The sequence below is a fragment of the Ranitomeya variabilis genome, chromosome 1 (genome assembly GCF_051348905.1).
Source record: "Ranitomeya variabilis isolate aRanVar5 chromosome 1, aRanVar5.hap1, whole genome shotgun sequence".
Taxonomy (NCBI): Eukaryota; Metazoa; Chordata; class Amphibia; order Anura; family Dendrobatidae; genus Ranitomeya; species Ranitomeya variabilis.
In genome coordinates, this window is record NC_135232.1 from 691,717,008 (window position 1) to 691,742,466 (window position 25,459).

The following is a 25,459-nucleotide window of genomic DNA, read 5'->3' on the forward strand; positions in this document are numbered from 1 at the left end:
CCCACTTCCCTGATAAGCTGATCGCAGACCCCACTTCCCTCTGATAAGCTGATCGCAGACCCCCACTTCCCTCTGATAAGCTGATCGCAGACCCCCACTTCCCTCTGATAAGCTGATCACAGACCCCACTTCCCTCTGATAAGCTGATCACATATTTCCACTTCCCTCTGATAAGCTGATCGCAGACCCCACTTCCCTCTGATAAGCTGATCGCAGACCCCACTTCCCTGATAAGCTGATCGCAGACCCCACTTCCCTCTGATAAGCTGATCGCAGAGCCCCACTTCCCTCTGATAAGCTGATCGCAGACCCCACTTCCCTCTGATAAGCTGATATCAGACCCCACTTCCCTCTGATAAGCTGATCGCAGACCCCACTTCCCTCTGATAAGCTGGTCGCAGACCCCACTTCCCTCTGATCGCAAACCCCCACTTCCCTCTGATAAGCTGATCGCAGACCCCACTTCCCTCTGATAAGCTGATCACAGACCCCACTTCCCTCTGATAAGCTGATCACATATTTCCACTTCCCTCTGATAAGCTGATCGCAGACCCCACTTCCCTCTGATAAGCTGATCGCAGACCCCACTTCCCTGATAAGCTGATCGCAGACCCCACTTCCCTCTGATAAGCTGATCGCAGACCTCACTTCCCTCTGATAAGCTGATCGCAGACCTCACTTCCCTCTGATAAGCTGATCGCAGACCTCACTTCCCTCTGATAAGCTGATCGCAGACCCCACGTCCTGAAGATGGCGCTTCATAGATCAGTCAATTTACAATACCAGATCATATTACTGTATTGTGTAAGTGATCACAGGGTTTAGGTTCTCAGGGGGGAGATTCAATAATGTAATGTAACGTTCCCATCTCCTGAGCCCCCCACACGCCACGTTCCCATCTCCTGAGCCCCCCACACGCCACGTTCCCATCTCCTGAGCCCCCCACACGCCACGTTCCCATCTCCTGAGCCCCCCACACGCCACGTTCCCATCTTCTGAGCCCCCCACACGCCACGTTCCTGTCTCCTGAGCCCCCCACACGCCACGTTCCCATCTCCTGAGCCCCCCACACGCCACGTTCCCATCTTCTGAGCCCCCCCACACGCCACGTTCCCATCTCCTGAGCCCCCCACACGCCACGTTCCCATCTCCTGAGCCCCCCCACATGCCACGTTCCCATCTCCTGAGCCCCCCACACGCCACGTTCCCATCTTCTGAGCCCCCCCACACGCCACGTTCCCATCTTCTGAGCCCCCCCACACGCCACGTTCCCATCTCCTGAGCCCCCCCACACGCCACATTCCCATCTCCTGAGCCCCCCCACACACCACGTTCCCATCCCCTGAGCCCCCCCACACACCACGTTCCCATCCCCTGAGCCCCCCACACACCACGTTCCCATCCCCTGAGCCCCCGCCCGGTCTGAGCCCCTCTAGGCACCACGTTCCCGTCTCCTGAGCCCCTCCAAGAACCATATTCCCTGAGTCCCCCCGCCCCGTCTCCTCAGCCCCCGTGCACCATGTTCCCGTCTCCTGAGCCCCCCTGCCCGTCTGAGCCCCTCCAGGCACCACCTCAAAGTCTCCTGAGCCCCCCCGTGCACACAACGTCCCAGTCTCGTGAGCCCACCAAGCATCACGTCCCCGTCTCCTCCTGAGCCACTCGGTCTCCCGAGCCCCCCAAGCGCACCACATCACCGTCAGCCGGGAGCCCCCAGCACACAGATGCCTCTTTGTGTTTCCTGCTGAGTTTCGAACCTTGTGCCTATTTTTCCGGACCAATCACACACCAGAAGGGGGGCGGGGCCCAAACCTCCATAGTAACAAGCAATTGGCTGGAACCCCGGAGGGCGGGGTCAGGTCGGTGCCGCTTCTCCTCCTCTTGTGTCTGCGTGCGGAGAGAGCGGGACGGGAAGCGCGGCCGGGACCCGACTCGTTGGCGCCGTTCTACCTTCGCTCCCGAGTCTCGCCCGCCCGCCTCTGTGTATGCCGCTCTCCCACGACCCGGGCTGACACCGCACGGTGAGTGATTGTAAAGACGGGTGAGGAGGGCCAGACCGCGCTGGAGGCCTAGCGGTGCGGAGCCGGGGACCGCCGCTGTCCGGGGGTTGGTGGCGGATGTACCCGGGTGTGTGTATTGGTGACTCAGTGTCGCCGACATTGTGCGGGGAATGTAACAATGGGCGACTGTAAAATGGCGCCTGCTCGCGCCCTCGTCATCAGGCAGCTATGTGGTGACGTCACTACGGAAGCCCCCGCCGCTCAGTCCTCACAGGCGCGCAGTGTAGAGTCGTGCGAAGTCCCAGGGAGCGGATCCCAGTGCTGCGGATGAAGGGCACCCACTCTACATAAAGGAGTTATGTTTTTATATAAGTAAATGCACAGATTTTGGCCCAAAAATAATTTTTGCAATTCTGTTTCATTACAAGTTTGGCATTTACAACCTCTTTGTTTCCATGTCCAATCGTCTGTGCTGAAAGGAGCCCAGAAAGACAGGTAAGAGTTAAATTCTTCTGCTGGACTGCCAGAACAAGCTCACTGGTAGATTCTCAGTCAACTCATTCTACAGCCAGGCGTAAGAAAGCTTACCCATCCGCCCTGTCTGAGGACTTCCTGTGCCAGGGGCCACATGTATGTATGGTGCTCCCTCTGCACCTCTTGTGTTGGCCATGTGACTAGTGCAGGTGAGCTCCTCCCCCTGAGACTGTAAAGTAAGTGTTGCCTACCAATCCAATGACTGCGCTGGTGGTCGCTGCATTATACACAAAGTGATGACATTCTGACCAACAGTTACTTGACCACCACGTCCATTGATTGGATGTGTACCCTTTAGGTCAGGGGTGGGGAACCTCAGGGCCATTTACGGTCCCCGATGACCTTTTATCAGACCCCCGGGCAGATTCTCAGGGACCACATTCTTGGGCAGGAAGGTGTATTCTGATTGCCACCAGCTCATTAATTTCTTCTTGCTCTGTGAGCACACACACACAGTGTTCACTACTGAACACTGAAGGGCAGGCAATGAAAGATTACGTCCTGACACCAGTGCCAGAGTCAGGATGTACATTGTGTACAGCCCCCGAAGGACGGTATAAATATCCAAATGGCCCTTGGCAGAAAAGATTCCCCACCCCTGCTTTAGGTGAACTGAACTTCCTGCCAGCTTTCCCTCTCTTTAGACTACATTTCCCAGAAGGCAGTGCTCTCTACCTGTATTTGTGTCACCCTCATTCCCCGCCCACTTCTCCAGCAAAGCACCAGTTTGAGATTTTTATATAGCCTCAAGATGAATAAATAGCTGACCACACAGTTTCTCTCTTTTAACACTGTGTGTGTGCAGTCTTGCAAGCAGTTATGTTACTGACATGTACTGTAGGAGAGCAAAGAGTCATATAATGTATTATAATTTAATGTAGTAATCCAAAAGGCCCAGCACCAGCCCCTCTGGTCAAAGTCACCAGTTCATAAAATGACCTGGTCCCATAGAGGCTTCTGCTGAGGATCACCAGCCATGACATCACCTTACAGAGCTTCTCCTCCTGCATGCAGGCTTGTACTGGCCTCTCACTTAATGGTATCACCTCCAGACCTCACTGCTCAGAGAGCTGCGTACCAGTCCCAGTAGGCACCACCAGTGCAGCAAGTTGGGGGGCTTTGAGTGGTAACACATCTTTACTTTATGACTGCAAGCAGAGATCTTGGGCCTGACAGCCTGTTACTGAATGTCTTATTACAGTGACTGGGCTTTATACACAGAAAACCAGATCTCCTGTAATAGGAAGAATTCTAGCGGCTCAGGAATCCACTGGAACCTCAGCATCATTTATTTGGAGATTCCAGGTTCTGTCAATTTGGCAAAAATAAAGGATTTCATCTTAAAAGGGGTTGTCCAGGATTTTACAGAAAGCTCCGCAGAGTGGTCCTTTTGTAGAAGAAGTCTCTAATGAGAACAGCTGTTTTGTGTCATGTGTAATCTGATCCCTCAACCGGCTGTAGGAAAAATGACAAATCTCGTAAAAGCCAAAGACAGCGCTGTCTACTGTTCGGAGCTGCGGCTCCACGCTCGGAAAACTATGATCCGGAGGGTTGGAGCCTTCCTGGAAGTCCAGGCGGGGGGTCACAGGACGGGATGTGCTTAGACCGTGCCAGCTGTAATTTACAAGGTGTACCTGCTGATCGTGTTGTATTTGGTCGTTTGCCCTATTGTAGCACCATTCACGTGGCCAGTAAGGGGATCTTTGGGAGGGAGAGTTGCCACTTGTGGGTTTTTTACATAGAATGTATGGATTGTGTATAATTGGAAGTTACTGGGACCCGAAGATTGGTGCTCTGTCTTGATGGTGTGGCGTTGTGCTCATTGTATATGGTGGGGGCATGGCTCTGCTAATCTCATGCACAAGACATAGGGTGGAGGTTGACCCCCCACGCACCACTCCGCACCAAACAGCAGAGCGGTCCGATCCCCAGCAATCAGGATGTTATCTCCTATCCTGTGAACGGGGGAAACCTTCCAAGGGAATTCACCTTTTTAGGGGTTGTCCAGGATCAGAGAAACATGGCTTCTCCCTGTAAAGTAAGATGCTATGTATGGATGATGTGTGTATGTGCATGAGACCGTCCTGCATATGTGTAGCATTTCTATCACTGTATTTTTTTCCCGCTCTCTGCCATCCGCACATACAGCACAGTGCAGCCTGAGCGACACCATCGTAGCTTCCCTCAGCTTGAGACTGTGGAGCTGATGTAAGTCAGTACAAAATACCAGATTTTGTAAAAATTTATTTTTAATGTAATATATAAAGTTTGTGAATTATTATTATTTATTTATTTTTTTTACTATTTGTTATTGGACAAGTGGGAGAGTTAAAGTGTAGGCATTGCAATTTGCCCTTTGATTAATTTGCTTGTTTAACAGATACTGAAACCTTGCTCCATATGCACAGCATCGGACCCTGCAACGCTTGCCTGCTCCGTTGTAACATTAGCCCCCAGCCTCAGGCTACGACTTTCTACTAGGCCAGCTACTTTAATAGGGGCCCTGATTTCTATTAGCCTGAGGGAGTAATGTCAGTCGTGCACAGAATTGCAACAAAGACTGCGGCTCGGCCAATATTTGTGGGATCGTACTCTGTCTAGAAAACGTTGAGGATTCTGCAGGACTTCCTGTGCACATTTACAGTATGTAAAAGTGGGGAATTTTACCAAGAAACAAATAGGGGATTAAAAAATAGAGAACGGTGGCTAAAGCCGTCGTCCACTACTCGGACACAATACATGGCCTCATTCACACATCCGTGTTATCATGGATTCCAGGACTGTGGAGTTGGTATCAAATGGACTGACTCTGGCTCCTAAAATATATAATAAATTGGGTTCAGTAGTACACTGCAGAATGTGCTGTAAATGTTTTCATAAGAATTTGGGAAAGTTATGAAATGTCCTATAAATGTCTGTTCTGTTCCTGATCTAAGGATTTTGGCTTTTAGCGGAGATGAATCTGCTGCACTTTATGTACATGCCCAGTAGTGACCGGTGCTGTGAGGTCGGAGTTGAGATGAATCTGTGCTGCACTTTATGTACATGCTCAGTAGTTATCAGTGCTGTGGTTTTTTTTTTAATTTATTTAGGTTCTTTAGTCAACGCATTTCAAAGCCATTCCAGACTTCTTCCTCAGGACAAACACCATATATGATATAAGGTTTTTTTTTGTCCTGAGGAAGAAGTCTGGTATGACTTTGAAATGCGTTGACTAAAGAACCTAAAAAAAGTCATTTTTTTTTTTAATATCCTATGATTTGGATCTTCGTTAGCTATCAGCAGCACTCACAAACCACATTTGTCTTTTTTTGTTTTTTTTCCCCCCTTTATCTGTTGTCAGAAGACCCATGTGTATACGTGGTTGTGGCACACAACCACCATTTCGGGTTAGCATATCCCCCCTTTTTTTTTTTTTTTTGTGCATTGTAATATTAGATAAGACCCTATTTCCGCTTTTTTTTTTCTAGTTTTCCACTATATCCGTGCAGAACACACAGACAAAAAAGAAAGGTTATTTGGTATCGTGGATGAATACTGCTCATACTACTGTATGGGTCTGTGAAAAAACACAATAGCATCTGTTTGTTGCCTGTGTTTTAACATTGCGAAGTATTGGAGAAGCTTTGTCACTTTTCTTTCTTCATCCCTCTGAAAAACACTGATGGTAAAAACAAGACACTCTGACACCAGTAGCATTTTTTCACAGACATGTAAATGAGGCCTAACAAATATTCACTTCCTGCACCATTCCAGCAATGTCGGGACCAGGACTCCTGACTCGCATATCAATAACCACTGATTCACATGAGTCGGGAGACCTGGTGCTGAAGGCAAGTGTCTAGCTTCTATTATTTTACACCAGGGAACACTGTTTTTAGACAACCCCTTTTTAAAGGGTTGTTTTGGGATATTAATTGGCAGCTCCATCACTAGAATTTGCAGCCGATGTCTGATCAGCTGGTGCTGGATTACCTTGACCCCACTGGTTGCTAGAGCCACTGATTTCAGCACTGTGCTATGTCTTATTGGGCTGCCTGTTGCTGTTTCAGTAAAATCAGTGTTTTATCAGCAGGAGATTATCACTATTGGGCCGGTTTCACACTTGTGAGTTCAATGCGAGAAACTTGCGCATTAAGTCCTGGCACTGCCGCCGGCACTCGAGACCGGAGTGTACGGTTGCATGCATTTCTATGCAGCTGAATGCTCCGTTCCCGAGTGCCGGCGGCAGTGTCGGGACTTAATGCGCGAGTTTCTCACATTGAGCTCACAAGTGTGACCCCGGCCTAGGTATCTCGTGCCTCCTGGTCCCACCTTGACCCCCCAGCACTGATGAGCAGCTTTCTGTTAATCAGTGATATGGCTGGGGTTATACAGGTCTTAGCATTCCTAGCTTTGCTGGGTCTGTAGCAGAGAGAACTGATTCTATCACAACTACTTCACCCAGTAAACTAAGTGACATATCGCTGAAATCGGGATCTCTTTCCCTACATTGTGCTGTTGACAGATTCGCCTTAAAGAGCCTTGCCACATGACTTTGGATATTAAAGCCATTGTCCACCCTGAGACTGATAAGTGGCTATATGTTTTACATGTATCCTTGGGAACTCATTTTCTCCCACTGCTTACTCAGATCGACGTTGCAGTGTCATGGAGTGGGGAAGGGGTGCACTGGTAAGTTTTTAAAGCCTGACTTCCTGTGCTGTGGGTATAGGGAATACAGGGGGAAGTGCAGGTTATTTTTACCAGTATGCCCCTCCCGCGGGCCATTGAGGCGGCCTTGTTCGCTGATACACATTAGGAACTTTTAGTCACTTTTCAGTCGCTTTAAGCTAAAATAGAATCTCCCTTCGGATATAACTATTTTGGGGCTACTAAAAGACATTTAGCAATGTGTGCTCTTAAGGGGGTTGTCCAGTACTAGGACAACCTCTTCTTGATCTAAATGTTTTGCCCCGATTAAAATAATAAAGCCTATACTCTCCTCAGGCAACTTCCCCAGGCGACACAGAACGCCGCCAGCGCTGGAGCACCATAGCGAGTGCTGACCACCGGATCACCAAGCGACATAGCACGCTACCAGCCCCGGGTCAATGTACTGCAAACAGCATTGTGAACAATCTTAGATTACAGAGGGAATTCCCATCTGACCACAAACATTATTCTAATATTCCAGACAACATTGAACTGTTCTGAGGAAGGTCGATCTCGGACCGAAAGCGTTCAACAACAATTGGTTCTTTGTCTGGACGCATAATAAATTGAATTTTTTTTCTCTTCATAAATTGAGTGCCGAGTTGTTTTGGACATATACTCTCCTCCTGTACCGGCTCCATTCCCGTGGTGTCTGCACTGGTCCCCCCCCCCCCATGAACGGTTGTTGTGACCCTGTCCCCCAATCAGCGCTGACCCAAGTGCTGATTGGGCACCACGTGTCACGACAACAGCACAGGAGCCTCAGGGAATGTGCATGTTGACACTGGGGGGAATGGCACGGGAGGGGGGAGTATAAGCTTTTTTTTTTTTATTTTATCGGGGCCAAGCGTGGGGTACGGCAAAGATGTCCAAGTAGTGGACAACTTCTACAACTCCTGGCAAAAATTATGGAATCACCAGCTTTGGAGGATATTCATTCAGTTGTTTTAATTTTGTAGAAAAAAAGCAGATCGCAGACATGGCACAAAACTAAAGTAATTTCAAATGGTAACTTTCTGGCTTTAAGAAACACTAAAAGAAATCAAGAACAAAAAATCTTGGAGAGCTGTTGCACCAAGTGGACTGACATGAATCATGGCTCCAACACGAGAGATGTCAATTGAAACAAAGGAGAGGATTATCAAACTCTTAAAAGAGGGTAAATCATCACGCAATGTTGCAAAAGATGTTAGTTGTTCACAGTCAGCTGTGTCTAAAATCTGGACCAAATACAAACAACATGGGAAGGTTGTTAAAGGCAAACATACTGGTAGACCAAGGAAGACATCAAAGCGTCAAGACTGGAAACTTAAAGCAATATGTCTCCAAAACAGGAAATGCACAACAAAACACATGAGGAACGAATGGGTGGAAACTGGAGTCAACGTCTGTGACCGAACTTTAAGAAACCGCCTAAATGAAATGGGATTTACATACAGAAAAGCTAAACGAAAGCCATCATTAACACCTAAACAGAAAAAAACAAGGTTACAATGGGCTAAGGAAAAGCAATTGTGGACTGTGGATGACTGGATGAAAGTCCTATTCAGTGATGAATCACGAATCTGCATTGGGGAAGATGATGATGATGGAACTTTTGTTTGGTGCCGTTCCAATGAGATTTTATAAAGATGACTGCCTGAAGAGAACATGCAAATCTCCACAGTCATTGATGATATGGGGCTGCATGTCAGGTAAAGGCACTGGGGAGATGGCTGTCATTACATCTTCAATAAATGCACAAGTTTATGTTGATATTTTGGACACTTTTCTAATCCCATCAATTGAAAGAATGTTTGGGGATGATAAAATCATTTTTCAAGATAATGCATCCTGCCATAGATCAAAAAATCTGCAAACATTCCTTGAAAAAAGACACAGAAGGTCAATGTCATGGCCTGCAAATATCAATCCAATTGAAAATCTTTGGAAGTTGAAGAAAATGGTCCATGACAAGGCTCCAACCTGCAAAGCTGATCTGGCAACAGCAATCAGAGAAAGTTGGAGCCAGATTGATGAAGAGTACTGTGTGACACTCATTAAGTCCATGCCTCAGAGACTGCAAGCTGTTATAAAAGCCAGAGGTGGTGCAACAAAATACTAGTGATGTGTTGGAGTGTTTGTTTGTTTTTCATGATTCCATAACTTTTTCCACAGAATTGAGTGATTCCATAATTTTTCCCCTATGTTTGGTTAAAAAAAGTAACCATTACTGACTACCACATTTTTTGTTCTTGATTTCTTTTAGTGTTTCTTAAAGCCAGAAAGTTGCCATTTGAAATGACTTTAGTTTTGTGCCATGTCTGTTATCTGCTTTTTTTTTTTTTCTACAAAATTAAACAACTGAATGAACATCCTCCAAGGCCGGGGATTCCATAATTTTTGCCAGGGGTTGTAAAAGTTGTCCACTACTTGAACATCTTTGTCGTACCCCACACTTGGCCAGGGGTTGTATAATCTAAGGCTGTAAATTAAGGTTTGGCACAATACGGGCAACTTAGAACGAGGCCTTGAAGTGAATGGGAGCAGACAAGTTGTGCCGATTTCTGTTTAATATGACTTACGTGTATGTATATATAATAAATAAATATATATAATTTTTTTGTTTGTTTGTTTCCTACATGTGTTTTGCTCCAGGAATATTGCACTAATTGGTGTATTTTCGTTTTCAGCGCAGTTAATGCTCTGGCGTTTCCTTATCCTTTTAGAAACGCTCTTCTCATTTGAGGATCGTCCGTAGTGCTAGAATGAAGGATCTGTAAAGCGCCATGTATTCTCCAGTGCAGACTTTATTTATCACTGGCCTAGAAATGAACAGGACAACAGTTGTTTGCCACTTTTCTTTACTTCCATGTGCCGCAGTACATACACGAAGAAAACATTGTAATTACCTTCTAAAGAGGTATACGTTTATTTTAGAGACGTAAGTGGTTGTGATTTGCATTGGCCGCTTATTTATAACTCGTGTATCGTCTTGGTTTACGTGTAGTTTTGCTGCCGATGTGGAGCTTGTGTGTTACATGAGAATTGATGACCGTCATTGACACCCGTTCTTTTCTTGTTTCTTCCTCTCGCAGGACACAATGTTTACTCGAGGGATTAAAAGGAAGTCCTTGGATCCAGATGTGATCGACAGCTCTTTGGTTGTTGACTTAAAGAGCCTCCCTTCCTATACTCTAGAACGGCAGTCTATGTTGGACATGTCACTAGTGAAACTTCAGCTGTGCCACATGCTGGTAGAACCCAACCTCTGCCGTTCGGTGCTCATCGCCAACACGGTCAGGCAGATACAAGAGGAGATGACTCAAGACGGTAGCTGGCAGTTTTTTCATGTGCACCAAACCGATCATCCGGCTCCTTTGGATCGTCTCGTTTCTACAGAAATCCTCTGCCGCTCCTCTAAGGATCAAGCGGAAGAGAAACGCGTTGACAATTCCTATGTTACCTACAGCGAAGAACTAGAGGTTCAAGAGACTCAGGAAATTTCTGAAGTGTCCGCTGTCACCTCCGTCAAAGCGACACAAAATACTTCAACTGGCTTCTGGGAGATCGAAGGTCCACAGGAAAATAGAGCAAACCTTCAAAAATCCTTAGACCATATATTCGAAACCTTGGAAAATAGAAGCACAAATTCCATGGAGGACTTGTTTTCTGAAGTGGACACATCTTATTACGACCTTGATACTGTGCTGACGGGGATGATGGGAAATTCTAAGTTGGGCCATTGCGACGTGCTGGAGAGCTTATCGCAGACAGCCGCGGCCACTCACTGCAAATCGGAGCTCAACGAGATTGATCACATCGTGGAGATCCTTGTAGAGTCCTAAAGTCGAACCTGTGTTATGCATGACAGCATGGCTCGGTTAAAGAGCATTGCCGACTTGAGGTGTTCTCTTTTGACAGGTTACCTCAGCCTATCCCGAGTACCTACCAACCAACATGGCAGCCAGTCTACCTTCCACAAGGGCTTGGCATCCAGCTAGTCTCATCCATGTTGAAATGGTGTCTAGACAGGTTTGTCAGTCAGGAACCTGGAAGAATTGGCAACCAACCCCTATTGCACCTAAGGGAAATGTCCATCTTGTGCCATAGCTATGTGATTGTTAAATGAGTCTTATATTTTCTTAATGTGGTGCCATTAAAGAGTTGTTCTCTCTAACGGTTAAAATTGCAACGTGCTTGTAAAAGTAAAGCGCTTACAAGCTGTTTCCAGTAGAGCTCGTAAGTCCTGCTCTGAAGGTGGCCAGATCCAACGCTGCTCCCAAGCTTCAGAGGCAAAGTCCGTCCCAGGCTGTTCAGCCATCCTAGCTCTCATTTCCCCCCCCCCCCCCCCCCCAGAGAACAGTGAGTTCCTGAAAAGTACTGTTGAGAAAAGCCCCTTTAAAGGGCATTTATGTTACAAGGAAAAACAATGGCTACTTTCTCCCAAAACCAGTGGCACTTTTCACTACGGCCAGTGTCTGCCATTGCAGCTCGGCCCTTCGCATGTGATTGGGGGCTGATCTGCGGTGCCAGATACGGCCTAGGCTTGTTTCAAATAAGGCTGAGAATTCTTTTTTTATAAAAATAAAATGAAATCTCTAGACATACAAGGGGGAAGGGGGGGGGGGGACACACAGATGGTTTCTGAATTTGCATGAATTGTCCTGTTTTGTTTTTTTTTCCCAAATCTGCAGTGTTTTTCAATTTCTTTCAAAAGTGAACCTTTTTGGTGCGGATTTTACCCATTTATGGCAATGGAGGACTATTAATTAATCAGAACTGGCTTTCTGTTGCATTTCCGTCCAAAAATAAAAATGCACAATTCGTAAAGTTTTTTTATATCCAGAAACCTTGCAGATTTCAGTGGAGAATGAAATGGGTATAATCCATGCCAAGTTCTCAGCGTGGGAAGGGTCAGGTAATGGCTATATTAAATTATGTAAACTAGTGCTCTCCAGCTATTGTGAAACTATTCTCCTGGAATGCTGAGAGTTGTAGTTTCACAATGGCTTGGGCCGACAGCTGCCATATTTATCATGGGCACAGGTTTAGGATTCTTACACCATAGTGCACACTAGGCTTGGGGGCAGTTTTAAGACAGCTTCGTTGAGGATAACCTATTGTTACAGGGATGATGTCCACATATGTTAATACTTGCTCTTTACACTAATCCGCAGTATTTATTTTATATAGTCTATTTTTTTTTTTCATTCGTAATCCAGTATTTATTTTTCTTATTACCATATTTTATTTTTTCTAATTTCTAGAACACCTAATGGCCCATGTCCATGGAACATTTTAATTTCAGACCTGATCGGTGGGACAAGGCTATATTTTTGAGGTTTATGCTAGCACGTGTTGGTAAGAAGGTGGTGGTATGGGGTCCCTCACCTTATTGATAAACATTCCAACCTGTTGGTTTTTCGCTTCCACTCCCATCTCCCCCACCACCACTGTAATATTAAGGGGTTGTCTGACCTGAAAAAATAACCTATAGATGTGTTTAAAGGTGATGTCCCTTTTAGCTATATGTAACATAACACAACATGTCTTATTCCTTTTGAAGACCATACAAAAGGACTAGTGGCACTTGCTACGGGTGGAAGAAAAGAGATTCCGGCAGCTAAATAGGAAAGGGTTTTTTACAGTTAGAGCAGTCACACTGTGGAGTGCCGACCACAAGAGGTAGTAATGGCAGACATTATAGTAGCTTTTTATAAAGGGCTGAATGATTTCCCCAGCAGATATGTTATTGTGGGATATAGATAATTTAGTGTAAAAAAAATGTATAATTTGTGGAGAAAGTGAGATTTACTTGCGCTGCCTTTCGTCTGCTGCCAGAGTCTCTTGATCGGCTGCAGCGGTTAGACAGATGACTGACTAAAGATGATGTAGAGCACCGAAGCCCCTGAGCTCAGTGATTGACTACAGCGCAGTTGACGTTAAAGGGACTCTGTCACCTGAATTTGGAGGGAACAATTTTCAGCCATATGGGCGGGGTTTTCGGGTGTTTGATTCACCCTTTCCTTACCCGCTGGCTGCAATATTGGATTGAAGTTCATTCTCTGTCCTCCGCAGTACATACCTGCACAAGGCAATCTTGCCTTACGCAGGCGTGTACTATGAAGGACAGAGAATGAACTTCAATCCAATATTGTAGCCAGCATGCAGCCAGCGGGTAAGGAAAGGGTGAATCAAACACCCGAAAACCCCGCCCCTATGGCTGAAAATTGTTCCCTCCAAATTCAGGTGACAGTCCCTTTAAGTCACCTCACCGCTGCAGCAGAAGATCGGCAGCGCTGGACCTGCCAATGTAGAGGGCACGATCTGTTGAGCTCAGTGATTGACTGCAGCACTGTCGACATGGCTTCCTTGCTGCAGCTGATCAACGGAGACCAAGGGATGGGGGGGCGAGTAGAGCTCAAATTTATGTTTTACAGATCACTGAGCAGAGTTGCTGAAAGGGGACAATCCTTGTAAAATACCAATTCCCTTATGTGCTTGTTTTGTCGCTGATCATCACTTGTCCCGGCAGCTCCATTTCCGCATTGGGGCACAAGAGCATTTCTAGTCTGGTCATGTGCTCCTTGCTGTGTGTGAATGGGCTGGCTGAGTGGCTTATTCCTATAGCTAAGCCAGCACCACCTGCCACAGTGGAATCATAGAGAAGGGGACTGGCTTAGCTGTTGAAATGAGCCAGTCGGTCAGTGTCCCTCATATAAAGTCCAAAGGCAATAAAATGTGTAATTGTGTCCTAAATGGTAAAACACTGGGTGGAATGGTAACTTAAAAAGACTTGGGTTTATCACTGGACCACAAACTGCACTTTAGTGACCAGTGGCATGCTGCTGCTGCCAAGTCTAATAAAATAATGGGATGCATTAAGAGGTCTAGGTGCAAGTCACTAGTACGGCCATAGCTGCATAGAATAACCCAAGTCTTATTCCCTTCGTTGCACTAAAAGTATACTAGTTAAATGGATAGATTTTAAAATTTGGCTTTTATGCTTAGTCATATTGCAAGACTCGTTAAAGGGTTGATTGTGACTTGTAGGATGGCTACTTCCAACAGGTGGCGCTATAGAGTTCAAGTCCTCTTTCTCTCTGAAGAGGCAATTTGCATATAGATTATAAAACACATCTAAAGTACTTAGTTTCTAGCTGGACAACCCCTTAATATCAAAAGTGGATTTGAATGGGAAAAGTTTTTTTTTGTTCTTTCCATGCTTGGGATCCATAAAACTGCACCATGTGAATAAGGTATTAAGACTGACTCAACTGACTTTTTTTTTTTTATGGTTACCAAAATGTCAGCTGTCATAATGCAAATAGGTTTATATTAAAGGGGTATTCCAGCTGCCAAGGTGATGGCCTATCTGAAAGGCAGGGTGTGTTTGGAGCACCTACGTGGTTAATGTTGACGGCTGGGATACGCTTTCATTTTATGATTTCTGAGATATTAGAAGAGGGCATCAGTGAGGGTCCATAGGGTGACGGCCCGCCAGTCACTACAAGCTCCTCTGTTCCCCCTAGTGGACACATCCAATACCATTGTGATTCTTTACGTGCACTTAAAGCAATAATCCTTTGTGCAGGTTGATTGAAAAGTTGACAAAGTCCAAGCTGCAATGTATTTACGGTTCATGCATCTACAAAAGGTTTACATATTGTTGTGAATTATGGGGAGGGGGGGTGTCTTAAAGGGGTTGTCACGTTAAGCAAAATCTCATCGCCAATTCACAGGACAAGAGATAAATATGCGACTGCTGGTGTTTTCCCACCAATCGCAATAACAGGGGTCCTAAAGTCCTGTTTGAATGGAGCACTATTGTGCATATGATCACTGGCTCTATTCATTGCTATGGGCATGTGTGACCACCATTTTCCTAGGAAGTGAATGCGGCGGTGGTCTGTCAGGCTCCTTACCACTCTATTCAGAAAGGGGGCTTTGGGATTCCCCATTCTCGTGATCCAGTGGATAGGTGACAAATGTTTTATAGGACTTTCCTCCCAGAAAAGCAAACGTATATGTGACTTGCACTTATACATTCGTTATAGAGTGTATCTTACCCTCTTTAGTTCCTAAGGATCTTCTATATGTACAGGATTTTTTATTTTGTAAGAAAGAGAATCCATTTTAGTAGAATGGGTTTTGCAATTTTTTTTAGCATGATCACAAATACTGAACTTAAAATGCTGTTTTTTTTGCAGCAAATTTACACTAGGTCAGCCAGTCCTGGGTGTTATAACTGCGTTACATAGCTGCTGCGGGCATCGGTCTTAACAGGACACTAAAGAAAAAAAAAGTCAGGTCATCATGATCATCTCCACCGGTGTCACATACCTTTACTATACACGTATCAGGAGGAATCTATTTTCTCTTCTTTTTTTTATTATTTTGGATAAAAATTAAGATTGGGTCAGCTTCATACTTCTGACATTCCTAGTCCAAATCCAGACTGACCGCAGGCCTCGTGACCTGGACCTGGCAGCTTTGTAGGTATATGAGGCTGCCGAGTTCAGGTCAGGAATATGTCGGCCTGTCCAAACATCGTGGCCCGAACTTGGACCATGAATATCGGGCTTGTGAAACTGGCTGAAGGCCACATTTACACATTCAGTATTTTTAAGCTAAAATCAGGTAGAAGTATTGGGGGGGGGATATAATAGAAACCTGTCAGCACTTCTGTATTATCACCACTCCTGGTTTTGGCTTATAAATGCTGACGAAACGTGTGAATGTGGCCTAAGACAGCTCTCTGCGATGGAGACCAATAAATTTAAATCTAATCTCAAAAGATAAGACCGGTCCAGAAAGTGATGAAATTTGTTTTCTTTGCTAAATTTCTGCAACTGCCTTTTTTTCTTTTTTTTTTTTTTTTTTTTTTTCCTCCCTTCTAAATCCTATGAATTGGCCTCAAAGCCTTGTCTTGGACTTATCGGTTAGTATGTTGCTGTAAGAATAAGTTACTGATGTGCCTTTAAGTCTTCCATAAATCAGGATAAGCAGCTATTTTTGTGTCCACTCCACAAAACACCAGGTATATTTGGCTTTATGCGCCAGGAGCCTATAAGCACTTGTAGAAATGTTATCCCGCACTCCCTTGGATATTACATATGTGCACTTGGCCCTGATTTATCTATACATGACAGTATTGGACTATCTTGCTTTTTTTTATAGCCTGCTTTGTAATGTTATATGTACAATTTTGCAATGAATGTAGTTTAAGTATGTTTTATTAATAAAAAGTCTTTTTGGACTCTCTTTTATTTGTGCTTTTATATTAGATCAAAACATTTAACGAGGACCTGTCAGCCGGTCATGTGTGCAGTTTATGCTGTTTTATTCCCACTGTTCATCCTAGTTGTGTGTTATGTGGTTGTGTTTTTTGTTTTGTTTGTTTTTTTCGTAATCCGCCATACAGTTCCAGAGATACGGGCCTTTTTATTTAGTGCTAATTGTTATGTTTTGTTTTTTTCTTGTTTTTTTTTTAAACCAAGGAGGCATGGCTCACAGCGTAATACTGTGCAGCCTAAAGACCTGCCCCTGAGGATCCTGTGAGCCATGCCCCTTAAAGGCTATAAATTGGCACTAAATTAAAAAGTATTATATCTGTGAAACTATATGGCTGTTTAAAAAAAGAATGAAATTTAAGGAAAAGTGTCACCTGAAAAAAATGCTTTGAACCTGCAGACATGGGGTTAATTTAACCTGCCCGATACCGCACTTAGCTGAAGGCTGCAGGGAGAAAATTTTAACTTTATTTCCCCGAAGCATCCCAGTTTCAGTCACGAGGGCAGCGCTGGTTCAGTCACCGCTCCGAGTATACAGATCAGCTGTCATGTGCCCGGAAAGGTGCAGGCTTAGCGTCAGAACCTGTACCAAACGGGCAGTCTGAGATTGTGTACTATTAAGCCTGATGTTGGAAAGGGGTTAATAATAGCTCATAGTTGTTTGCTTAGCCTTTACTAGTTAGTTTAGGGGACTCCTGAAAAGAAAGACATAGTATCCCCCCTATAAATTATAACCAACAAAGGCTAAACAGACAGCTGTGGGTTGATATTAATAGCCTGGGAAGAGGTCAGGAGTCTTGGCTTCCCTCCCAGGCTACAGCCCTCGGCCACCCTAAAAATGGTGCATACATAAGATGTACCAAATCTGGTGCTTGTTTTCGCTCTTCCCACTTGCCCTGGTGCCGGGGCAAATGGGGTAATATGGTTGGGGTTGATGTCAGCTTTGTATTGTCAGGTGACATCAGTCCCAGGGGCTGCTAAAGGAGAAGCATTTATAAGACGCCCCCATTACTAACCCCATAGTCATTGTAAAGGACTTTATTCTGGCTGTCATTTTTAATTGAAATAAACACACCGCACCCTCATTTTCCCATTTATTACTATGAAAATGATAAAACATTTTCTTCACCTGAGAACAATCCATTTGTTCTATAAAGAAGTCCAGCTCTGCCACATCTGGATTACATGGCTGAGCACTGGCATGATGCGACCGCTCAACTGTAAGGGGGTCGACAGCACTGCCGGTACCTGTGTGCTGGGTCCGGAACTAGAGAGGCTGCATCCCCCTGTTCCCGGGGGAAAGCCTGAGTGAGCCAGACATTCCCCTTTCGCCAAGGGGAAGCCCTGGGGAGACAAACCTTTCTGCTGACCGAGGGGGGCAGACAAAGCTCGCGCAGCAGCGAGGGGATAAAAGAAAAAAAAGCTTCCCCTTCCCTCACCACAGAGCTTCGGCGCCGCGACAGGCCGCACTGACAAGGTCCCCCGATGTCTGTAGAGGGACTGCTGCAATGAGGAGAGCCCGGGAGTGCCAGGTGGAACCGTTGTAGAGACTGCAGAGCCAGGTGTGCGCAGCAGCAAACGGAGAGGAGTGCTCCGTCCTAGGAGCACCAGCTTCATGCAGGCAAGTGTTCGCCGTCGCCAGCAGCGGGGACCAGAGAGGAACAGGCAGTGTGCCCGGTGCCTACAGAGAGAAGGTGCCGGGGACCAACAGAAGCTGTGCGTCAGTAGCTGTCTGTACTTGAGTCTTGGCACGAACAGGCAGCGCGCAGCATAAAGAGAAAAGTACATCGTGACCAGAGAACAAGGTGCCGTATACTCCATGCCCGTGAGTACAGTACACGTGCCACATAAGAGTGACCACATACGGGTCTGACACTTGCTCCCTGAAGTCAGTGACTACATTTGCCCAGCCACTTGTGACTATTATTTTTATAGCACCATTAACCCCTTCCTGACATGCACTGTACTGCTCTGCGGGAACTGCGTTCCCACAAACCACAGTACTAGTACGGCCACATACAACTGCCACCCCGCAGCAAGGCCCACGATTGGTGCTAGCACTGATCGTGGCCATTTAACCCCTCTGATGCCGCTGTCCGTAGTAGCAGCATAGAGAACAATTGCGCAGGGAGGGGGCTCCCTGCACTCTCCCACCGGAACAACGCGATGCAATGGCATTGTTCCAGTGGTCTCCATGGAGACCTCCGGCTCCAAAATGGCCACGGGGTCCTTCAGTGAGATGGCTTGTCAGCGCCTGATGAGAGCAGGTGCCAGCATGCCTCCTACACTGCCTGTCAGATCCCTGATCTGACACCGTGCTATGCAAAGTAATAGTAATGTCCCAACCTGAGACAATGTTATAAAGTTTAACCCCTTTCTGACCTCGGACGGGATAGTACGTCCGAGGTCAGAAGCCCCGCTTTGATGCGGGCTCCAGCAGTGAGCCCGCATCAAAGCCGGGACATGTCAGCTGTTTTGAACAGCTGACATGTGCCTGCAATAGCGACGGGTGGAATCGCGATCCACCCGCCGCTATTAACTGGTTAAATGCCGCTGTCAAACGCTGACAGCGGCATTTAACCGGCCATCGGGCCAGAAATGAGCGCGTCGTCAGTAATGCATCGGCATAGTAACCATAGAGGTCCTTGAGACCTCTGGTTGCTGATGCCGGATTGCTATAAGCGCCACCCTGTGGTCGGCGCTCATAGCCATGCAGGATTTCAGCTACATAGGAGCGATCTCATGATCGCTCCCATGTAGCTGAGCCGATTGAGTTGTGCCAGCTTCTAGCCTCCCATGGAGGCTATTGAAGCATGGCAAAAGTAAAAAAAATGTGAAAAAAATATAAAAGTTTAAATCACCCTCCTTTCGCCCCATTCAAAATAAAACCAAAAAAAACAAAATCAAACCTACCCATATTTGGTATCGCCGTGTTCAGAATCGCCCGATCTATCAAAAAAAGGATTAACCTGATCGCTAAATGGCGTAGCGAGAAAAAAAAATTGAAACGCCAGAATTACATTTTTTTTGTCGCCGCAACATTGCATTAAAATGCAATAACGGGCGATCAAAAGAACTTATCTGCACAAAAGTGGTATCATTAAAAACGTCAGCTCGGTACGCAAAAAATAAGCCCTCACCCGACCCCAGATCACGAAAATTGGAGACGCTACGGGCATCGGAAAATGGCGCCTTTTTTTTTTTTTGCAAAGTTTGGAATTTTTTTCACTGCTTAGATAAAAAACCTAGACATGTTTGGTGTCTATGAACTCGTAATGACCTGGAGAATCATAATGGCAGGTCAGTTATAGCATTTAGTGAACCTAGCAAAAAAGCCAAACAAAAATCAAGTGTGGCATTGCACTTATTTTGCAATTTCACCACACTTGGAATTTTTTTCCTGTTTTCCAGTACACGACATGGTAAAACCAATGATGTCGTTCAAAAGTAAAACTTGTCCCGAAAAAAATAAGCCCTCACATGGCCATATTGACGGAAAAATAAAAAAAGTTATGGCTCTGGGAAGGAGGGGAGCGAAAAACTAACACGGAAAAACGGAAAATCCCAAGGTCATGAAGGGGTTAAAAAAATTAGAATGTGTAAAAAATAATTTTTTTTAAATCCCCAAATAAAAAAATATTTTTTCCAATAAATCCATTTATTTATGTAAATAAAAGTGCACATATTTGGTATCGCCGCATCCATAACAACCCGCTCTATAAAACTATTCCACTAGTTAACCTCTTCAGTGAACACTGTAAAAAAATTAAAAACGAGGCAAAAATCAATGCTTTATCATCATACTGCCGACCAAAAAGTGCGATAAAAAAGACGGATGTAAATAAAAATGGTACCACTGAAAACGTCATCTTGTCCCACAAAAAACAAGCTGCCATACAGCGTCATCAGCGGAAAAATAAAGCTATAGCTCAGAATAAAGCGATGCAAAAATAATTATTTTTTGTATAAAATAGTTTGTGTAAAAGCGCCAAAACATGAAAAAAAGATGTGAGGTAATGCTGTAATTGTACTGACCTGAAGAATAAAGCTGCCTTATCAATTTTACCACACGCGGAACGGTATAAAAAGTTATATTAAAAAAAAAAAACAATTCCTGAATTGCTGGTTTTTGTTAATTCTGCCTCCGAAAAATCGGAATAAAAAGCAATCAAAAAATGTCATGTGTCCGAAAATGGTGGCAATAAAAACGACAACTCGTCCTGCAAAAAACAAGACATAACATGACTCTGTGGGCCAAAATATGGATAAGTTATAGCTCTCAAAATGTTGTGACGCAAAAAATATTTTTTGCAATAAAAAGCATCTTTTAGTGTATGACAGCTGCCAAACAAAAACCCGCTATAAAAACCTGCTATAAATAGTAAATCAACACCTTCCCCCCCTTTATCACCCCCTTAGGCAAAAATAATAAAATAAAATGTATTTCCATTTTCCTATTCGGGTTAGGGCTAAAGTTAGGGTTAGGGCTTAAGTTAGGGTTAGGGCTAAAGTTAGGGTTGGGGTTTGGATTAGGGTTGGGATTATGTTTACGGTTGGGATTAGGGTAAGGGTTGGGATTAGAGGTGTGTCAGGGTTAGGGGTGTGGTTAGGGGTGAGTTTGGGTTAGCATTTTGGTTAGGGTTGGGATTAGGGTTAGAGGTGTGTTAGGGTTGGAGTTAGAATTGGGGGGTTTCCACTGTTTAGGCACATCAGGGGCTCTCCAAACGCGGCATGGCATCCAGTCTCACAATTCCAGCCAATTCTGCGTTAAAAAAGTAAAACGGTGCTACTTCTGTTCCGAGCTCTGCCGTGCCCCCAAACGGGTTTACCCCCACATATGGTGCGTACTCGGGACAAATTGGACAACAACTTTTGCAGTCCAATTTCTCCTGTTACCCTCATCAAAATACAAAATTGGAGCTAAAAAATCATTTTTGTGGAAAAAAAAATGATTTTTAATTTTCACAGCTCTGCATTACAAACTAGTGAAACACTTGGGGGTTCTCACAACACATCTAGATAAGTTCCTTGGGGGGTTTAGTTGCCAATATGGGGTCACTTGTGGGGGGTTTCTACTGTTTAGGTACATCAGGGGCTCTTCAAACGCAACATGACGCCCGCAGAGCATTCCATCAAAGTCTGCATTCCAAAACGGCGCTCCTTCCCATCCAAGCGCTGTCCTGCACCCCCAAACGGTGGTTCCCCCCCACATATGGGGTATGAGCGAACTCAGGACAAATTGCACAACTACTTTTGGGGTCCAATTTCTCCTGTTACCCCTGGGAAAATAAACAATTGCTGGCTAAAATATCATTTTTGTGGAAAAAAAGTGTTTGAATTTTCACGGCTCTACATTATAAACTTAATGAAACAATTGGGGGTTCAACGTGCTCACCACACATCTAGATAAGTTCCTTGGGTGGTCTACTTTCCAAAATAGTGTCACTTGAGGGTTTCCACTGTTTAGGCACATCAGGGACTCTCCAAACGCAACATGGTGTCTGATCTCAATTCCAGCCAATTTTGAATTAAAAAGTCAAACGGCGCTCCTTCCCTTCTGAGCTCTGCCATGCGCCCAAACAGTGGTTTACCCCCACATATGGGGTATCAGCGTACTCAGGACAAATTGCATAACAACTTTTGGGGTCCAATTTCTCCTGTTACCCTTGGTAAAATAAAACAAATTGGATCTGAAGTACATTTTTTGGAAAAAAAAGTTCAATATTAATTTTTTTAACGCCTTTCTGCCATTAGACGTACCATCCCGTCGAGGTGACCTGGGACTTCATTCCCAGGGACGGGACAGTACGTCATAGGCGATCGACTGCGCTCACGGGGAGAGCGCGGCCGATCGCAGCCGTGTGTCAGCTGATTATTACAGCTGACATCCGGCACTATGTGCCAGGAGCGGTCACGGACCGCTTCTGGCATGTTAAACCCCGGAACACTGCGATCAAACATGATCGCAGCATTCCGGCGGCATAGGGAAGCATCGCGCAGGGAAGGAGCTCCCTGCGTGCTTCCCTGAGACCCTCGGAACAACGCGGTGTGATCACATTGTTCCGAGGGTCTCCTCCCTGCAGGCTCCGGATCCAAGATGGCCGCGGGGGGGCCTTCCGGGTCCTGCAGGGAAGTGCCTGCAGCACTGCCTGTCAGATCGCTGATCTGACACAGTGCTGTGCAAAGTGTCAGATCAGCGATCTGACACTACACCATAATGTCCCACCCTGGGACAAAGTAAAAAAATATATATATTTACATGTTTAAAAAAAAAAACCTAAATAAATTAAAAAAAAGAAAAAAATATTGTTCCAATAAATACATTTCCCCTTCAGTGAACACCGTAACAAAAAAAGGAGGCAAAAAACAATGCTTTATCATCATACCGCTGAACAAAAAGTGGAATAACACGTGATCAAAAAGACGGATATATATTAACATGGTACCGCTGAAAATGTCATCTTGTCCCGCAAAAAATGAGCCGCCATACAGCGTTGAAAAAGTAAAACGGTGCTCCTTCCCTTCCGAGCTCTGCCATGCGCCCCTAACAGTGGTTTACCCCCACATATGGGGTATCAGCGTACTCAGGACAAATTGGACAACTTTTGGGGTCCAATTTCTCCTGTTACCCTTGGGAAAAAACAAAACTGGGGGCTAAAAAATCATTTTTGTGGAAATTTTTTATTTTTATTTTCACGTCTCTGCCTTATAAACTGTAGTGAAACACTTGAGGATTCAAAGTTCTCACAACACATCTAGATAAGTTCCTTGGGGGTCTAGTTTCCAATATGGGGTCACTTGGGGGTTTCTATTGTTTAGGTACATCAGGGGCTCTGCAAACGCAACGTGACGCCCGCAGACCATTCCATCAAAGTTTGCATTCCAAAACGCCACTTCTTCCCTTCCGAGCTCTGCAATGCTCCCAAACAGTAGTTTTCTCCCACATATGGGGCATCAGAGTATTCAGGACAAATTGGACCTCAACTTTTGAGGTCCAATTTCTCCTGTTACCCTTGGAAAAATACAAAACTGGGGGCTAAAAAATCATTTTTGTGGAAAAAAAAATTATTTTTAATTTTCACGGCTCTACATTATAAACTTCTGTGAAGCACTTGGGGGTTTAAAGTGCTCACCACACATCTAGATCAGTTCCTTAGGGGGTCTACTTTCCAAAATGGGGTCAGTTTTGGGGGGTTTCCTGTTATGGACCTGGTGGTTAGGAGCACCCGGAATGACCTGATGAGTAAACTAGTAATCGGAACAAGCTCTGGGAAAGTGGGAACTCTGCTGACCGCAAACCCTACTCCTATCACACAAACTAGAAATAGCCGTGGAGCGTACCTAACTCTCCCAGACGCCTCTTCACAGCCTAAGAGCTAACTACCCCTAAAGATAGAAATAGAAGCCTAACATTGCCTCAGAGAAATTCCCCAAAGGTAAAGGCAGCCCCCACATATATTGACTGTGAGTTAAGAGGAAAGTCACAAACACAGGAATGAAACAGGTTTTAGCAAAGGAGGCCAGACTTCACTAAATAGTCAGGATAGAAAAGAAAACTATGCGGTCAGCACAAAAAAAAAACTATAAAAACCACGCAGTGTATGCAAAAAGACCCCAACACCGACTCATGGCGTGGAGGCGCAACACTGCACTCCCAGAGCTTCCAGCTAGCAAGGAAATATCATGATAGCAAGCTGGACTAGAATTAGCAGTACTAAGAAATATATTCAGGCAGCAGTAACAACAAATGAACTAGCAAAGACTTATCTTCTGCTGGAGTAGACAGGTCCTCAGAGAAGTCCAAGAGAGATCTGAACCAATACTGAACATTGACAGCTGGCATGAAGTAACGATCTGAGTGGAGTTAAATAGGGAAACCAGCATAGCAATAAACGAGGGCAGCTGATAAAGCCAACCTCAGTGACCAGCAGTTCCGCTCGAAGCCACCAGAGGGAGTCCAAGAGCAGAACTAACCAAAGTACCATTCCTGACCACAGGAGGGAGTCCGAGAACGGAATTCACAACAGTACCCCTCCCTTGAGGAGGGGTCACCGAACCCTCACCAGGGCCCCCAGGCTGATCAGGACGAGCCAAATGAAAGGCACAAACTAAATCGGCAGCATGGACATCGGAGGCAACAACCCAGGAATTATCCTCCTGACCATAGCCCTTCCACTTAACCAGGTACTGAAGCTTCCGTCTCGAAATACGACAATCCAAAATTTTTTCCACCACATACTCCAACTCCCCCTTAACCAACACCGGAGCCGGAGGATCAACGGAGGGAACCATAGGCGCCACGTACTTCCGCAACAACGACCTATGGAACACATTATGGATGGCAAAAGAAGCTGGAAGGACCAAACGAAATGACACAGGGTTGAGAATTTCAGAAATCTTATAAGGACCAATGAATTGAGGCTCAAACTTAGGAGAAGAAACCTTCATAGGAACATAACGAGAAGACAACCAAACCAAATCCCTAACACGAAGTCGGGGACCAATACGACGACGGCGGTTAGCGAAACGTTGAGCCTTCTCCTGGGACAACGTCAGATTGTCCACTACGTGAGTCCAAATTTGCTGCAACCTGTCCACCACAGAATCCACACCAGGACAGTCAGAAGGCTCAACCTGCCCCTAAGAAAAACGAGGATGAAAACCAGAATTGCAAAAAAAAAAAAAGCGAAACCAAAGTAGCAGAACTAGCCCGATTATTAAGGGCGAACTCAGCCAATGGCAAGAAGGTCACCCAATCATCCTGATCAGCAGAAACAAAGCATCTCAGATAGGTTTCCAAAGTCTGGTTGGTTCGTTCGGTTTGGCCATTTGTTTGAGGATGGAAAGCCGAAGAAAAAGACAAATCAATGTCCATCTTAGCACAAAAGGACCGCCAAAACCTAGAGACAAACTGGGAACCTCTGTCCGACACAATGTTCTCTGGAATGCCATGCAAAC

General features: G+C 45.4%; 1 protein-coding gene across 9 annotated transcripts; it reads left to right on the forward strand.

Moving 5' to 3' along the window:
- The first annotated feature begins 1,820 nt into the window (after nucleotides 1-1,820).
- On the forward strand, nucleotides 1,821-16,471 carry CDCA4 (cell division cycle associated 4). 9 transcript variants are annotated; one of them, XM_077266264.1, is made up of 6 exons: nucleotides 1,829-2,018; nucleotides 2,426-2,492; nucleotides 4,680-4,739; nucleotides 4,912-5,174; nucleotides 9,899-10,149; nucleotides 10,304-16,471. In XM_077266264.1, exon 6 carries the CDS (start codon nucleotides 10,310-10,312, stop codon nucleotides 11,051-11,053), a length of 744 nt encoding a protein of 247 aa, XP_077122379.1. In that variant the 5' UTR covers nucleotides 1,829-2,018; nucleotides 2,426-2,492; nucleotides 4,680-4,739; nucleotides 4,912-5,174; nucleotides 9,899-10,149; nucleotides 10,304-10,309; the 3' UTR covers nucleotides 11,054-16,471. The 9 variants fall into 9 exon arrangements, with proteins under 9 accessions (XP_077122407.1, XP_077122379.1, XP_077122415.1 ...); XM_077266222.1 differs by having other exon boundaries at nucleotides 1,830-2,018; nucleotides 9,899-10,128; XM_077266256.1 differs by having other exon boundaries at nucleotides 1,830-2,018; nucleotides 9,935-10,128.
- Nucleotides 16,472-25,459: the final 8,988 nt, after the last annotated feature.

What these genes read in the sequence shown, in the direction of transcription:
- CDCA4 (XM_077266292.1), top strand. Translation starts at nt 10,310, where the DNA reads ATGTTTACTCGAGGGATTAAAAGGAAGTCCTTGGATCCAGATGTGATC.